Source organism: Penicillium arizonense (assembly GCF_001773325.1).
Source record: "Penicillium arizonense strain CBS 141311 chromosome Unknown PENARI_contig008, whole genome shotgun sequence".
In the NCBI taxonomy this organism is placed as follows: domain Eukaryota; kingdom Fungi; phylum Ascomycota; class Eurotiomycetes; order Eurotiales; family Aspergillaceae; genus Penicillium; species Penicillium arizonense.
Genome location: NW_019173285.1, coordinates 887567 through 904528, shown reverse-complemented (window position 1 = coordinate 904528; position 16962 = coordinate 887567). Strand labels below are relative to the sequence as shown.

Genomic DNA, 16962 nt, shown 5'->3' with positions numbered 1-16962 from the left:
GTCCGTTACGCACAAATTGTTCCAACCCCGCGTCACGGGGGTTATAGGGGCTGAAACGCTGTCTGGTCAAGACCGTTAGGATCCAAAATCCAGAGTAACCCCGATTGTTCAGAGAGCGCATATCTTAACCGTTCTGGGCAGGAGGAGGAAGGACGGTTTCCATGGATTGGATGTCAGATTTCGCAGCGAGCCGAGAACGAAGAGAGAACGCGGATGAAGGAATAGGCGTTTTGAAGAAGCCAGCAGAGTTTTCCATGTCCTTGGAAAGCTCCATCAAATGCAATAACTATAGCCTGTATGTTGAACTGTGCATTTTCCGGTAAACCATTAGTCCGGAACCGAGATATCCGTGAGAATTCCAGGAATTCTAGTCTTTGGATGGTTCTGCAGGGTCGCGCAAATCAGTCTCCAGTTTGCGGGAACTCTGCCCTTGGAGGGTCTCGGTTCTTGGAGCATTTCAATCTTGCAGGCTTCAAACACATAACAATTCTAGATCCTGAAAGCAAAGCCGAAAAATAGAATGGTGGCGAAGTATCCACGGGAGGGCTTCACTAGTTGGCCTAGTCGCAGTAGCGCTGATGGAGTCCAAGTCGATCCCAGAGAGCCCAAAAAGGACCCCTTGAGGAAGAAAGAGAAAAATACATTAGAGAAAAAGAAGATAAACAGGAATATAAGCCCAAGTCAAAAAATATCGTATGGTCCGAGTTTTTGCGTGGTTGAACTCTCGGCGCCTCTGCCAATAATAGGCTTGTCACACTACTCTCAAACTTGGCCCTCTCAACTTCCCCTTCTCCCCCCATCTCACCACATCTCCATTTCCATCCCGATTTCATCCAACTCCCTTCTTCTCTTTCGATCTTTGAGAAGGACCTCGCCTAATTGCTCTCGCGACTCTATTTTGCCCTTGCCCTCCTCGACTGGGTCATCGAACGGATTGATCGAATAACGAGGTGGCCCGACAGGGCTGCCAGACCGAAAGGAAATGTCTGGTCATATATCATCAGAGCATTCCCGCTCTGCTTCACGATCCTCTCAGACCCCCCGTCTATCCCAAGGCGACTCGATGTCTCGCCACTCCTTCGGTCGCAACTCCCAAGTCTCCAATCCTAATGTTTTCGCCGACGAATACTCGTTAGAACCGATTGATGCGGATCGCATCGAACGCCCTCACAGCCCCTCTTCCATCGCCTCGTCTGCCACTCTACGCGAGAATAATCAACCGCCAAAGACTGTCAGCACGGCCACAACCGAGAATGAGAACCCATTCGGGGATGACGCTCGGCTGTCCTTTGATGAACCTCATCGGTCAAGCCTGCCCCAAAAGGGGTGGGGATTCTCCAACAACCGTAACTCTACCGCCTCTATAAACACGACACCCTCCATGATCCAACGAAACCAGAGTGTTTCTTCTCGCTTCTCGATCCCCCGTGCCCTCAGCCCCTACAGCGGAGCTACCGGACCTAGCCATCCTTATGGGATGTATCCTCAGGTCGGTGTCAGTCGGTCGCCCAGTGCCGGCAGTACATCGACTATACGCCCGGTCGAACGGCCGATTGAACAGTCTACCGGTCCTCAACACCCATACGCGATGTACTCACAGAATGTGGTCGAGGAAGGAATTGATGATTCGCCCATTCCGGTTGGATTCCCAGGTCACAACCCACCATATCAGCCGCCCGCTGGTCGACAGGATGATGATGTAGGTGATATTATTGGACCGGACGGACACACCGAGCCACTGCCGCCCTATTCACGCTACCCAACGGGTGTCGTTCCCAAGCCCCCAGGGGCTGAGACGATGGCCGACCTCAACACTCCGCCGGAAGAACATCGTCTCAACAATGGAGCCCTTCACAGTAATGAAGCGGCGAGAGAGCCACCAGTTTCGGAAACGTCATCAAGGGCCTTGGTACCAGAACAGTCCGGGGATGGTAACAACGGTCGCAACGGAGGAGAAAGAGCCGCGGGGACTACCGGTATCATGGCCTTCGAGGAAAAGTTGAAACGCAAAGGGAAGCAGACAGCATGCTGTGGTCTTCCTGTATGGACCTTGGTCCTCATCGCGACGGTGCTGCTGATCGGAGGATGCATTGGGGGTGTCATTGGTGGAGTTCTGGGAACCAAGAGAGCCGCGGAAGCCAGCAAAGCCGATGAAGAATCTCAGAAGTCCCATGGTCCACCCATCGTTACAGTCACTGCGACTCCTCAGATGGATGCATCCATGATTTCTACTCCAACCAACATCAAGAGTGTCCCTACCGGCCACTTTATGGTCCCGTCAGGCTTCCAGAACGGTTCAGGGATGTGTGTGGATGAGAATCATTACGGCAAAGCTTGGAAATGTCTGCAATCGCCGAATGAATTTGAAGTTTTCGTCGGTGAATCCAAGGGCCACCACTCCATTGTGTTCGACTACGGCGCCCCGACTACGACTTTCACCTACGGTGCTCAAGCACCCTATTGGTCTTCCTCCCCCACACAAGCATTGAGCATGGCTGTTGATACCACTGATATTGGCATGGGCCCGGCTCTCTTTTTCGTGTCTTCGTTCGACAAATTGGTAATTGCTCCAGAGGATACATTCTCTCTCAGTTCTATTAACAAGCGAACGTGGGTCGATGATGGTTGGGCACAGGCAGAGGCCTACAAGAACCTCAAGAAGACTGCCCAGGTTGGAGACAAACCGTGGTTCTGCTGGTGGAACAACACGAGGATGGAATTCTTTATGTATGTCAATCAATCGATTGCAGACTCAGCATCGAGCACCACAACTGCTTCAACCGATAGCAACATGGCCGCAAGCACGGCGGGCGCGCAGCAGGGGTCGAAACGCGATTCTACTCTTTCTGACTACCCCCGGAGGATCAAAATGGAAGAACGCCGAGATGACCCAGCACGTGAAAATCCCTATTGTCAGCAGATGCAGATTCGCAGTGATGGTGGCCTGGCTCTTCTCTCAGGGATGATTGTCAATATCAAGGAGAACGAGCCTACGCCGACGACAACCTACACTAGTTACAATGGTGGCACTGTCCAGACATACACGGCTCAGGCATCATACGTTAGCCCATGCTACTGTATATCTTTGACCGATTGATTGGTCTACGTCTCATCCACTGCAAAGTTTCCTTTTATCCCTTTGGGTTCCTGCTGGTGCAGAACCAGGCGTTGGTGTTGGATTGGCCAAGGCGCCTCAACTCATGTGCACATGATCGTCTTCTTGGCTGTGTGATTTTATCTTGATCCTCTTTCTACAAGCTACTTGCCTTGTGGTTATATTCCTCGCATTATCCGTGACTATGCGTTCCTTTTTTCTTTCCTGGTTGCCATTGCGGTATGACATGATTCTTATTACTGTGCGTGTGTTATTTTTCCTTTTCATCTGTGGGTTATATTCGGTCTGTCTCATTCTGTTTTCCGGCTTGGAATTCGGCGTTCATTGGATTGGAATGGCTCAGGTACTGCGATATGCCGGGTCTGATTATACTGTTCTCATCTACTCTTGTCTTAGGAATCTGGATTGGAATCTTTGTCCTATCTTAGCACTTGATAGGGCTCCTGTTCTGTCAAGTTCTGTCTCGGTTGTAGAAGGTAGACGATTTCTTTCGTTAGATCCGCCCCAGGTACAGATAGTGTAAGGGTTTGCTTGTGCAAAGACGTGAAAAATGTCTTTGGGGAAAGTGTTGTAAAACATGACAATTGTGCTGACATGCTAGCAGGCTATATATAACATGGGCACCTTTATACGCACCCTGAGATATAATGTTATTTATACCTGGATGCGGAGAATACCAGCATGTTCTGTTTTAAAATTTATAACTGTAAATATTTCAACCCTACCACAAGCATGATCACTATCACTATCTACACAATCCTCTGGCTAATCAAGTCCACTGGACTGGCAATTACTAAAGACCTATCATTGTAAACGAGACACATCGGGAGCGCAGATAACCCCAGCTCAAGGCAGGACGGGAACCAGCATCAACAGCACGTGATATAACAGACACCACGTGATATAAAGAAGTAGATATTCGGCGCGCGAAAATTTCAGATCAGAAAACATGCCAGTTTAAGATTATCAGAGAACATATAGAACATCCAGCCATGAAGACTAGACTGACTATGAGCTTTCGTCGTTCTTGCAATCAAGTCGAGGAGCATAGAGGCTTGGTGCCCGACTGAGAGCTCCCGCTTGACACCTCAGGCTCTCCACATCCGACACCTCGCACCTTGCACCCCATTCCTCCTGCAACCTCTCCATCTCATCGACCCTCATCCATTCCTCTCCCACAATCACATTTTCTTCTCCCCACACCCTCCCACCTACGATCTCGCACGATCTCGTCTACATTTTATTGATCTGCATCATCGATTTCATCCGTGTACTGCGACTGTGACTTAAAAATCTGTCCTTGGACCCCCCAGATCAAATGATCGCGTCTCCTAGATGACCTTCCCTCCCCCTCACCCTTCCGCCCAATCGTCGATTGCTTCTGGCACCGATAAATCTTCTTCGACCAGGACTGATATTGGTGCCTGGGGTCGGTCCGTGTCGCAGTCCGGCGCACGTCGTGGGTTGACTCCACTCGCGACCAACCTATCCTCCGCCGCTCCCCCCTCGACATCCCGGGGCTTGGACGCAGGCCCGGGGACTTCTACGCAGTCCTCTTTTTCTGCCGTCTTGAGCTCTGCCAGGGGTCTCTCCGGTGGGAGTCCTAAACCCACATCTTCGCCGTTCACCTCATTGCAATCTGGCTCGCAGCAACACGCCACGACCCTCTCGTCTCCTAAGTTCCGCGCTCACACCCCTTCCATAGGGTCCCATTTGGCATCTGCTACAGGCTCCGCCCCGGGTGGAGGAGGTACTGGGGGAGGTGGTGGTGGGCCTGGATCATCCAGAGGCGTCTTCTCGCCTCTATCCTCTGGAACAACCGTGAATTCCCCTACAGGCTTTGCCTCAGACAAGCCGGGATCTGCAACCTCTGCAGCCGCCCACTCGAGCCAATCGTCGCTCACCAAAATCTCGATCGCGCAAGTGTTCCTCTTGTTAGATTCAATCACAGAGAAAGAAGGCAAAGAGAAGTGGGAGACAAAAGCCGCACAGATACACAAGGTAGGACATGACTTACCCCTTCTTTTGCGCAAACTCTATTCTAACAATGTTTTCCCCACAGCTCGTGACATCCAACGGAATGGAGGTCTTTTCTAAATACTTTCGCCGCCTCCTAACGGGCAACGCGCCGCAAATCTTTCCGGGTGTTAACAAGTCTGTCGAAAATGCGGGCAACTACCCCCTCCTCGTCCAGGAGATGCAGAAAGTGTCTGCGGACATGGAGCAAGCTCAGAAAATCGCGGAGACAGTCGATACTTCAGAAGGAGACATCTTCCGTGACTTCGACCTTTCTACTTTTCTGGATCACTTCCGACTTGACCCCGTCGTGAAGGTTGCACTTGCCCTGGCCTTTAAGCTCACTAGCAAGTCGGATCTTCGTGCCAAAGGTATGTACGCCCTTCAATTGCGCCTGATCCATCAATTAATCGTTTATTCTAGCCGATGCCATCATCTCAAACTCCGTCGCCCCCTTCCTCCAGAGCTTGGCCAGCCCATCCGAAGTTACAAAGGACTACCATAACTCTTTCCTCGGCATGACGATTGAACGATTCATCCTATACCCTCCCCGCAATTTCACCGACGACGTCAAGGCGAAGCTAGTTTATGCAGCAAACCTGCGATATCAGAAACTAGGCTTGGATATGCCTTTCGAAGTTTCCTCTGCTCTCCAAATGTTCAATTTCGTCAACCCGCAGTATGTCCTTGTGCGACAGCTACATTCCAAGGGGCCCCGAGCTACGGCGAATACCGAAACGATAAGCGATGTGATCAACGCAGACCCAAAGAACTGGGGCGAGGAGCATCTGGCTAGCGCTCTTCTCTTCATGATCTTGTCGCAATATTGGGAACAGTTCTCGCTGGAGACATTCTTATCTGCATATGCCGACAAGCAGATCAATTGGCCTGTTGTGTTCCGCAACTTTGACCGGGAGGGTCTTCGTGTGGACCCCAAGCAATTCTCCAAACTGTACAGTGTACTCTCAGCTATATCGGCTGATGACTCGTCTTTGGATATCCAGAAACTCTGGGGTGGAGACTGGGACCACCGCGACACGCAGATGTCGTTTTTGACAGCCTTTGTCGCCTCTCGCATCGACCCATCCCAAATAATCAATCTTCGCGCAACTTTCCCGACCGACTTTTTCGAGGATGCCCCGGATATCGTCAAACTACAAGGCGAACGTGCGGCAAAGTCCCCACTGCGATCCATGGATGCTATGAAGGCCATCTTCGACCTCGCCTTGTTCTCCCAGGCTTCGTGGGCTGCGGCCGAAAGCCAGCTGCTTATCAAAGCCGTTGTCCAGTTCGACCTGCCTGTCTTCCTTTGTTCTGCTCTCGCTCTTCCACAGCCGTGGTCTAGCGTCCAGCAGAGTTTCGTGTTGCGAACATTCATCGTGTTCATCTCAAAGCAAGAAGATGGTTACCAGCTTGCTCTCCATGGCGCCTGGCGACAAGACCGACAGTGGGTCTCGGAGCAGCTTTTCACCACTTTCACCCAGGATCCAACATCGACTGCAGTCATTTATGAGCACGCTACCGCATACGGATGGCTGGAATATCTCCTTGGATTCACCAACGGTCTTGCCCTCGATCTTGCTTGCTACTCTCACCGAAAGAGCTCATTTGATCTCGAGCAGTGGGTTCGGAACGCCGCCGAGAAAGGCCCCATTGATATGGGTGGCCTGCTGTCCAAATTCCTGAGAATCAAAGCCGAGGATGAACTGCATGTGCAACGGAAGGAACAGTCTGCCCACCAAATGGTCAGCCTGGCTGTCAAGACCGTTTACACACTTTTGTCGGTGTTGGAGGAATACGTTGGAGACCGCGAGAATCTCACCCCCGTTCAGCGCATTTGCATTCAGACTTACCCCCGTCTGATCAACTATGGCGAAGGCTTCGATGACATTATCGACATCAACGGCGAGAACGGAAACACGTTGCCCGAGTCGATTGACAAGCAAATGCAAGAGCTGTTCGGCAAGATGTACCACGAGGAACTGTCACTCCGAGAGATGTTGGAGTTGATGCGCAAGTACAAGTCTTCCCGTGACCCCATCGAGCAAGATCTCTTTGCCTGCATGGTCCATGGTCTAATTGATGAATACCACTGCTATCACGAGTACCCCCTCGAGGCTTTGACCAAGACTGCAGTCATGTTCGGCGGTATCATCAACTTCCGCCTCGTTGACGGCATCACGCTAAAGGTTGGTCTCGGCATGATCCTGGAAGCTGTTCGAGAGCACGAACCGCACGACCCGATGTACAAGTTCGGTGTTGAGGCCATCGAGCAGTTGATCAACCGCCTTCCCGAATGGGCGGGCTTCTGCCACCTACTCTTCCAAATTCCATCCCTACAGGGAACCCCCATCTATCAAAAGGCGGAGGAAGTGCTACGGGAGCAAGGAAACGGGATTGGTGAATCCAGCCCCAATGCCTTTGAGGGCCTTGCTGCTGCGCCTTTGACCAATGGCAATGTCGACGACTCCCCAACTGCCGATGGTTCTGTGCGCAAGTTCCGTTCCATTCAACTTGATCCTCCTCTTCGTTCTGAGCTCTACCAGAACCCGGATGAAGATATCCAGGACAAGATTCTGTTTGTTCTGAACAATGTGTCAGAGCAGAACATTGACGAGAAGCTTCAGGATCTGCGAGAAGTGTTGCGCGACCAACACCACCAGTGGTTCGCTGCGTACTTGGTGGAGGAGCGTGCCAAGTTGCAACCTAACTTCCAGCAGCTTTACCTTGACCTTCTTGGTCGCATCGGTGACAAGATCCTTTGGGCTGAAGTACTGCGGGAGACCTATGTTAGCGTCGCCAAGCTGATCAACTCCGAGGGCACCTTGAACTCATCCACTGACCGTGGTCACCTCAAGAACCTGGGTGCATGGCTTGGTTCGCTGACTATCGCCAAGGACAAGCCTATCAAGCACAAGAACATCTACTTCAAGGGCCTGCTCCTGGAAGGCTATGATACCCAGCGCCTTATGGTCACAATTCCGTTCACTTGCAAGGTTCTTGTCCAGGCTACTAAATCCACGGTGTTCAATCCCCCCAACCCCTGGTTGATGGACATCCTGGGACTCTTGCTGGAGCTCTACCACTTCGCTGAGTTAAAGCTGAACCTCAAGTTTGAGATCGAAGTTCTGTGCAAGGATCTCAACCTTGACCACAAGACCATTGAGCCTTCCGTTGTCATTCGTGATCGTGCTGCACACGCTGAAGAACCTCTGCCAACCGCCAATCCTCCAGAGGGTCTTGTCGAGCCATTCGAAGACCTGTCCCTCAATGCCATCAACCAAGGCATTCGCAACGAGAGGCTGTCCCCCGCAGCCATCATGTCAACCCTGCCGAACCTTGACAAGATTCTTGTCCTGCCCTCCTCGGCAAGTAGCATGGTCGACCCCACTATTCTCAAGCAGATCGTGCACACCGCAGTAGAACGTGCTATTGCAGAGATCATCACGCCTGTTGTTGAACGCTCGGTCACCATCGCCTCTATCTCCACTGTCCAGCTTGTTTCCAAAGACTTTGCTATGGAGCCCGATGAGGAACGTGTGCGCCATGCTGCAGGCATCATGGTCAGACAACTTGCGGGTAGCCTGGCACTGGTTACTTGCAAAGAGCCCCTGAAGGTTAGCATGACCAACTACATCCGGATGATCCAACAGGAATACTCCGAGCAGCCCATGCCCGAAGGCCTGATCTTGATGTGCGTGAACGACAACCTTGATGCTGCTTGCGGCATTGTCGAAAAGGCTGCAGAGGAGAAGTCTCTTCCCGAGATTGAGAAGGTGATTGAGCCTCAATTGGAGGCTCGTCGCCGCCACCAGGCCCATCGCGCTGGTGAGCCGTTTGTCGACCCTTCAATGAACCGCTGGGGACTGTTCATTCCGGAGCCATACAGACAAGCCCCCGGTGGTCTCAACAAGGAGCAACTTGCCATCTATGAGGAGTTCGCTCGCCAATCACGGGGCCCGGCGCCACCCACTGATGCATCAGCCGGCCGTCAACTTCCCGATGTGCTCGGTGACCACTACGCTGCCATTCCCAACCTCTCTACCCCGGCTGAGCAGCCCGCGGTGCCCCACAGGACTCCACAGCCACAGCCTGCTGTCTCACACATGCCCCCACCGCAGACCAATGGATTCCTTGATGCCCAAAGCCCTCGCGAGCGTGTTGAAAACCTTGTTTCCGATCTTCAGCAATCTGCTCGCAGCGCTCCCGAAGAACATGTCAAAGATCTTGGACGGGATAGTGCCGTTCTTCAGGAATACAACCAGGCATTGCGCAGCATTCTTGCCTCGCCCAATGGAGAAGAACTGGCCCGCTTGACCTCCTTGAAGATCTGTACGACCTTGTATTCCCAGTCGCATGGATCTCTGGAGATTGAAGTCCTTGTTCACCTTCTCGCCAAGCTATGCGATATGTCCACGCTCATTGCCCGTTACACATGGGCGCTTCTATCTGATGTTGATGACGAGCACATGTTCAATGTGCCAGTCACTGTTGCTCTCATCGATGCAGGCCTGCTTGATATCCGTCGTGTAGACATGAACCTCACCCGACTCATCATCCAGAAGAATGTGAATGCCTTGGAGCTGCTTGACAACCTGATGAGCCGTGTCCTCTTCAATGATGAGCCCTCGGCTCTCCGATCAGACTTCTCCGGCAGTTTGGAAGCCATGAGCCAGTGGCTTTCGGAGGACGCTAACGTTGCTCCGGGCGTTGAGATCGTGCGCAAGCTGCGCGAGTCTGGCATCCCTGAGGTTGTTAACCCTCTCCTCACCGACCAAGCCAGATCCAAGCGAGACCAGATGGAGTACATCTTCAGCGAGTGGATCGGAATCTACAAGGCCTCCGGCGCTACTGACCGCACGTTCCACTCTTTCCTCCAGGATCTTCACAACCGCCAGGTGATGAACTCTCAAGAAGACTCTGCGCTGTTCTTCCGTCTCAGCATCGACATCTCAGTCGCCATGTTTGAGCATGAAATTCAGAACCCGAACGGCAGCCTTGATGAGGCATTCCTTTACATTGATGCCCTCGCCAAGCTAGTCATTCTCCTTGTCAGATTCCAGGGCGAGAATACCGGCGCTGTCAAGGCAAACAAGGCCACCTACTTCAGCTCCATTATGTCTCTCTTGGTCCTGGTTCTCAACAACCACCAGGTCATGAGAGGGGAGGCATTCAACCAGCGCGTCTTCTTCCGTCTCTTCTCCAGTATTCTCTGCGAGTATTCCATGAACGGATTGCAGCACAACGAGCAGCATCAAGAAATGATCTTTGCTCTGGCCAACAAGTTCCTGTCATTCCAACCCCGATACGTGCCTGGATTCGTTTATGGCTGGCTGTGCTTGGTTTCTCACCGGGTGTTCATGTCGGACATGCTCAACATGCCCGATCGCGCTGGATGGGCTCCTTACTGTGAAATCATGCAGGCATTGCTCTCCTACATGGGCGAGCAACTTAAGGCTGCCAACATCTCATACGTCGCCAAGGATCTCTACAAGGGCGTTCTTCGCATCTTGTTGATCCTGCATCACGATTTCCCCGAATTTGTTGCTGAGAACCACTTCCAGTTCTGTAATGTGATTCCGGCTCACTGCGCTCAGCTTCGCAACCTTGTTCTCAGCGCCTACCCGTCGTCATTCCAGAAGCTTCCTGATCCTTTCCGCGAAGGCTTGAAGGTGGAGCGCATTGAGGAGATGCGGGAAATCCCCAAGATTGCTGGTGATATCATTGCTCCTTTGGAGAATGCTAACATCAAGGATGTTGTTGACGGGGTGCTTCGCAATGAGAGCATCACCGAAACTGCTATTCAACAGCTTTGCGATGCCATCCTCGACCCGGAGGTCAAAGAAACTGGTCTCTTCTTTGTTCCCATCGACGTGGATGTCGTTCTCCTGAACGCCCTTGTGCTTTACATTGGCCAGCAAGCTGCAGTGGATCACGCCTCCAAGAGCAACACCCGCAGCGCCTTTGAGAACTCGACTCACGCCGCTCTTCTCGAGAAGCTTGCTCAAGTTCTGCGTCCCGAGTCTCGATACTACTTGCTGAGTGCGATGGCCAACCAGCTCCGTTATCCCAACAGCCACACCTACTTCTTCAGCTTCACCATCCTCCGTCTGTTTGGCGTCGACTATTCCGAGCAAGATGACTCGGATATCCGCCAGCAAATCATCCGTGTGCTGTTGGAGCGACTGATTGTCCATCGCCCGCACCCCTGGGGCTTGATCATCACCTTGCAGGAGCTCCTTCAGAATCGCAGCTACTCTTTCTTCCGCCTTCCCTTCATCCAGGCGGCACCCGAGGTAAGCTTCCCAAAAGCTTTTCACCACATCATCACGAAGCTAATGATCCCCGAGATTGGACGTCTTTTCGACGCTCTTCTCCAACACATCCAGCAGCAGAGCCCCCGACCCATCGCTTAAGCTCAGCTTCTCTTCCCCCTCCTCTCCCATCTCTTCTCCAGTCCTTCTCTTTGGTAAATCGGGTGGTACAGGAGTCCGTCGTCGCATGTACTTTTCATGGGGTTCTCTCTTGCGATTGCTTCTGACGTTTCATCTTTATTTCAATTTTATGTTTCATGTTACGGCTGGGATTTGCCGTGGGGATGGCATGCATATTTATTTGTTTCTTTCTTTTCATTTTACGATTTCCGCATGACTTGAGGTTACATGATTTATTCGCGTCTCATGCTGCCCGCGACCTGTAATGATAAGATTGTAAAAGCTGGAGTTGACGGTTCCTTTCTTTTCATCTACCTGCATCGATGAGGCAATGCTAATTCTTCTTTTGATTATTGTGTGTACATGTAGTTCTTCGGGTCGCCTTTTGCTTGAAGGCGTAGTAGCTCTTGTAACGCACAATTGAATTCGATTGAATCCCTGAAATAGTAGAATCGTTGACAAGATAAGTTACCTTCCGTGTAACGTTATCTGTAGAGCTCAAAAGGAGTGACGTTGGGACCTCGGCAGCGATAACAGACCGCAAAGCACCTCGTCTCTACAACACCTCAGTCCCCCACAATGGCAGACTCGGAATTCACAGACGACGAGTCAGAATATGACAGTCCATCTTCAACCAGAGCCGTCATAATAGTAAATCTCACAGCTGATCTCCTCACAAACCCAAACCCAACTAACAACCCCCCAGGACGCGGTCCTCGCGCCGTTACGCGCGCTGGTATCCAAGTCCGCTCTACGCCTATACCTAAACGCATTACTATTCATGGGCGCAACAACCCTCCTAATCGGAATCTCGGCAATCGCATACGGGATTTTCTACTTCAATTTCATCCCCACAGTCGGTCTCGAGCGTGAAGTCCACCTCCAATTCGGGTAGGGCCCCAATCCCCCGCATGACCAGATACACCATAATATAGATCACATTACTGACATGACCATCCCCATAACAGCAATGGAAACCCCTGGGGAACAGCAACCTTCGACTCAGAATTTGTAGCCCAACAGCCCTACGACGTGACCGTAACGCTCGAGCTCCCGCGCACGCCTTCGAATCTCGATACGGGCAATTTCATGTTGGATCTTACACTCTACTCTTCCCGTCCTGCATCCGCAGTCTTACCTGTTGCCGCGAACGCGCCTATAGCGCATGCACGTCGGCCTGCGCTTTTGACTTATGTTTCACCGCTTGTGGATGTTGCGCGGCGGACGGCGCGGTTACCGTTTTATGTTGTTGGCTGGAGGCGCGAGTCAGAAGTTTTGGAGGTGGGGATGATGGAAGATCTTGAGTTTGCGAGGGGTGCGCAGAATCTACCGCAGAGTTTGAGGCTTGAGATTCAGAGTGATTTGAAAATGCAGGTATATCTGGCTAAGGTGGAGTTTCGGGCTAGGCTTGCGGGGTTGAGGTGTGTTTCTTTGTTCTGTTTATTTTGCTTTTGCTACCGGCATGACTGACGTTTTTATAGATGGCTCATGTACCGGTGGAAGATTACTTCCTTCGTTGTTTTCACCTCGTTGTTCTGGTTTGTCTCGGTGGGCTCTGCTAGCCTGACATGGCTGGCCTTGACATGGGTTTTGCAACCTGCTACGACACCCAAGACTGAGATTAAGGGGGAACAGCAGGGTCTTGTCAAGGATGAGTCTGATGGTGATAGTTCCTCGGGTGAGTCTTTCAGTGTCAAGAAGGAGGAGGAGCCGGAAAGTAGCTTGGTTCATAGTTATCCGGCTGAGGGTGATGAAGCTGGTATGGGATCTGGGCTTGAAAGTGCAGAAGCTCGTGGACTACAGAGACGGCGAAGTCATTTGACTCAGCAAGCAGATTGAACGAAATCAAATTGTATTTTGGCTCTAGTATTTTGTGCTGGCCTTGAGCAACTAGTAACAAAAGCAAAGGACATGGCGGTGTTATTCCCTCGCGCAGCACTTGCTTTCGGCATCTTGAATGGTGGAATGTGGAAGCAACTTGATCTTGATCGATGTGGACTTCGTCCACGACTTCATTGTACTTCTCACTGTCCACTCCGCGTCGGAAGGATCGTTCAGTTTTCTGTCTCCATTTAAGACAAAGTTCGAATGTGTCTCCCGTGGTCGATCTCTTGGTCATCGAGTCAGAGATTTTTGAGCTCAAAACAATGCGATGAAGCTGATATGGCCCTTCGCCATGAATTACCATGTAATTGATATAGGTGTATAATTAATCAGGCCAGATCACACAGAATCAGGACAGAATGTGCCAAGAGTTAAAGCCATTGCGCTCATCTGTTGTGAGATGGCGCCATAGTATGAGAGCATGAGTAGGAAGCGTATAGAAAGGAAAGAGATAGAGAGGCATCTTTATATCTATGAGCAGCTGCATATCACACAGGAGCATTTGTTATTTTAAGATATTTCATAGCCTTTATCAGTATTTAGTAGCTTGTTCGCCTTCGTGATTTGGCTACATGGAAAGAAGGGTAAATTATACGGGTATACTTTGTCTGACAAGAGTATCCGACGCTTGTTAAAGTAGCAATTCATGTTAGTATATTGGGGTCTTTAGGTGTAAGTACCAGGTCTCTCACAGTTCCCCTTTGAACAGTTTTGAGAGTGTTGGTAGTGCTAGTATGCCGAAGTATGAGCCTGACGTGGTTGCGAAAATCCGCTGGGCAAAGCGGGGTGAACTTTCTTCCCCCCCACCATTCTTCACTCAACCACGCACTCAATGCATATCCTAGTAAGTACAGAGTCTCTGTATGCTGTGTTGCGCATATAAATCCAAAGCTCACATCGTCTAGGTCACCAATGACGACGGTCCTCCGTCAAACCAGTCCTCGCCGTACGTGCATTCGCTCGTCCATTCGCTCCAAGCTGCCGGCCACACCGTCTCAGTCGTTCTTCCACACCAGCAGCGTTCATGGATCGGTAAAGCGCATATTGTCGGCGCATCCGTCAAGCCTACTTATTTCCGGCCCGGTACCCTCCACCATGAAGATGGCACAACGCACCACCTGCCCCGAGGCAGTAATGGTGAACCAGATGACGGAGGCGACGAATGGGTTCTGATCGACTCGACCCCGGCAAGCTGTGTACAGATCGGTCTCTATCACTACTTCCAGGAGCGCGGCCCCATCGACGTCATTGTCTCCGGTCCCAACTATGGGCGCAACACCACCGCACTGTTCGCATTGTCTAGTGGAACCATTGGCGCAGCTATGGAAGGAGCCTGCTGTGGAAAGCGCTCAATTGCTCTGTCTTATGCTTTCAGCTCCCGCAACCACGATCCTATTATTATCGCAGAGGCATCGCGCCATTCGGTCAAGTTGATTGAGTATCTATGCGCCAACTGGGCGGATGGCGTGGATCTCTACAGCGTCAATGTCCCTCTGGAGCCCGGCGTGAGTGAGAACAAGGTTCTTTACACCAATATGCTGGACAACAGATGGTCCTCTGGGAGTTGTTTCCGGGCTGCTGAGCCTACATCTGCCGATGACCCCGATCTTCAAGAGAAACAGTTGCGTAACGAAGGCGAGGTGACAGGGAAGACACCTGGTCAGAGTGTCAGCACCAGTGACACGTCTGCTACTGGACATTCACTTAAACACAAGCACTTTACGTGGGCGCCGAGCTTCCAAGATGTGTATCGCAGCGTTGAAGAAAGCGAACCTGGCAATGATGGCTGGGCGGTTAAGGAGCAGATGACCAGGTTTGTTGAGCCCAATCATACTCTAAATCATCGGCTAACTGTTGCAGTGTTACACCTCTGAAGGCCAATTTCATGCATACCCTCGGAATTTCTGGGGAGATCAAACTGTGAGTGGAGATTTAACGCGCGATAGTGGCATGGTATGAAGGGTTCTATCCGATATACATGTTGCATACACTTTCAATATCTGGTTTAGCTGATAGATATCCCCTACCCCTTTGATTTGATTGCATTTTTTTTCGAGTACATGGCCTTTTTTCTGATAGATGGACATCCTGTAGATCGGATAAACAGCCTTCGCTATACTCCATCATCGACTGTGATGACTCCTACGTGCAAGAAATGGTCGAACGTGCGATTACCCGTCGCCTGGGAAGTGCCTGCAAGCGAGTCTCGTCTCTAGATGACCTCCCAGAGAGATCTGCGCCGCTTTTCCAGTACCGCGAGTATGAGCGCCTCGAATTCGAACACATCATCTCCAGACCCTCGACATCCCTCGCAAATGCATACATCATCCGCAAAGCTTTGATCCGAAAGCACTACCTATCGAACACTGTAGCCAATTGGATCTCAAAGCACCCAGACAGCGTGCTACGGAAGCACTTCAAACCGGCGTTCGACTTCGAATTGGATTACGCCGAATTCCTCGATGATGCCCTTCTCGAAGCATACGAGCTGAACGACAGCCTGGCCAAGAATGAAGAACGGCCAGACTCCGAAAAAGAATGGTGGATCCTTAAGCCCGGCATGAGTGATCGTGGCCAGGGAATTCGCATCTTCAACAGCGAAGACCAACTCCGCGAGATCTTCGAAGAGTGGGAAGACCCCTCTGACGACGAGTCTGGGTCCGAGAAGGATGAAGATGACGAGGACAAGGATGTCAGCGGCGCTCACGACACAGGTGTTGTCACCTCACAGCTCCGTCACTTCCTCGTCCAGCCCTACATCGACCCTCCACTCCTCCTCCCATCATCCTCCAACCGCAAGTTCCACATCCGAACCTACGTCCTCGCCTGTGGCTCTCTGAAGGTCTACGTTTTCAAGGAGATGCTCGCCCTCTTCGCTGCAAAGGCCTATTGCGCCCCGCATGAAGAAGAAGACGACGTCGCCGACCTTGCTCGCCATCTCACCAACACTTGTTTCCAGGAAGGTGGTAGCTCCAATGAAGGTAGCGTGCGCCGCTTCTGGGATCTCGACCACCACGTTCCTGGTCTCTCTGATGACTGGAAGGAGAAGATCTTCGACCAGATCTGCGCAGTGACCGGGGAGGTATTTGAGGCGGCGGCTCGGGGAATGATGATCCATTTCCAGACCCTGCCTAATGCCTTTGAGCTGTTTGGTGTTGATTTCCTTGTTGATAGTGATGGGTCTGCTTGGTTGTTGGAGCTTAATGCGTTCCCGGATTTCGCACAGACTGGTGAGGATCTTAAGGAGGCTGTTGTTGGGAGGTTGTTTGAGGAGATGGTTGATGTTGCTGTTAAGCCTTTCTTTGGGCTTGGTGAGGGTGGTAATGGTGATTTGAAGTTGGTGGCTGATCTTGATCTGGGGAGAAAGGCTTAGACTGGGGTTTGATAGATGATGATATACCACTCTGTGTACAAAATAAAAGTTTCATTCGGTCATATAATTGTGTCCTCTAATAGTTGTAATCACATTTTTTGGTTCTATTATACAAGGTAACCCTACCCTCACTTGGACAC

The 16962-nt window shown here is 51.3% G+C and overlaps 4 protein-coding genes across 4 annotated transcripts; all 4 read left to right on the top strand.

Moving 5' to 3' along the window:
* Positions 1-1063: 1063 nt before the first annotated feature.
* PENARI_c008G09622 (uncharacterized protein) lies at positions 1064-3097 on the top strand (the record flags this gene model as incomplete). The annotated part of the gene is made up of 1 exon (XM_022631590.1): positions 1064-3097. One exon carries the CDS (start codon positions 1064-1066, stop codon positions 3095-3097), a length of 2034 nt encoding a protein of 677 aa, XP_022488461.1.
* Positions 3098-4450: 1353 nt separating this feature from the next.
* On the top strand, positions 4451-11547 carry PENARI_c008G08797 (CCR4-NOT core subunit CDC39; the record flags this gene model as incomplete). The annotated part of the gene is made up of 4 exons (XM_022631556.1): positions 4451-5116; positions 5178-5502; positions 5555-11427; positions 11482-11547. 4 exons carry the CDS (start codon positions 4451-4453, stop codon positions 11545-11547), a joined length of 6930 nt encoding a protein of 2309 aa, XP_022488526.1.
* A 597-nt stretch (positions 11548-12144) lies between these two features.
* On the top strand, positions 12145-13404 carry PENARI_c008G09750 (seipin; the record flags this gene model as incomplete). The annotated part of the gene is made up of 4 exons (XM_022631594.1): positions 12145-12216; positions 12272-12456; positions 12534-12986; positions 13047-13404. The coding sequence occupies 4 exons, from the start codon at positions 12145-12147 to the stop codon at positions 13402-13404; spliced, it is 1068 nt and encodes a 355-aa protein (XP_022488627.1).
* An 877-nt stretch (positions 13405-14281) lies between these two features.
* PENARI_c008G02514 (uncharacterized protein) lies at positions 14282-16822 on the top strand (the record flags this gene model as incomplete). Its single annotated transcript, XM_022631355.1, has 4 exons — positions 14282-14293; positions 14355-15262; positions 15310-15369; positions 15544-16822. 4 exons carry the CDS (start codon positions 14282-14284, stop codon positions 16820-16822), a joined length of 2259 nt encoding a protein of 752 aa, XP_022488477.1.
* Between the last annotated feature and the right edge of the window lie 140 nt (positions 16823-16962).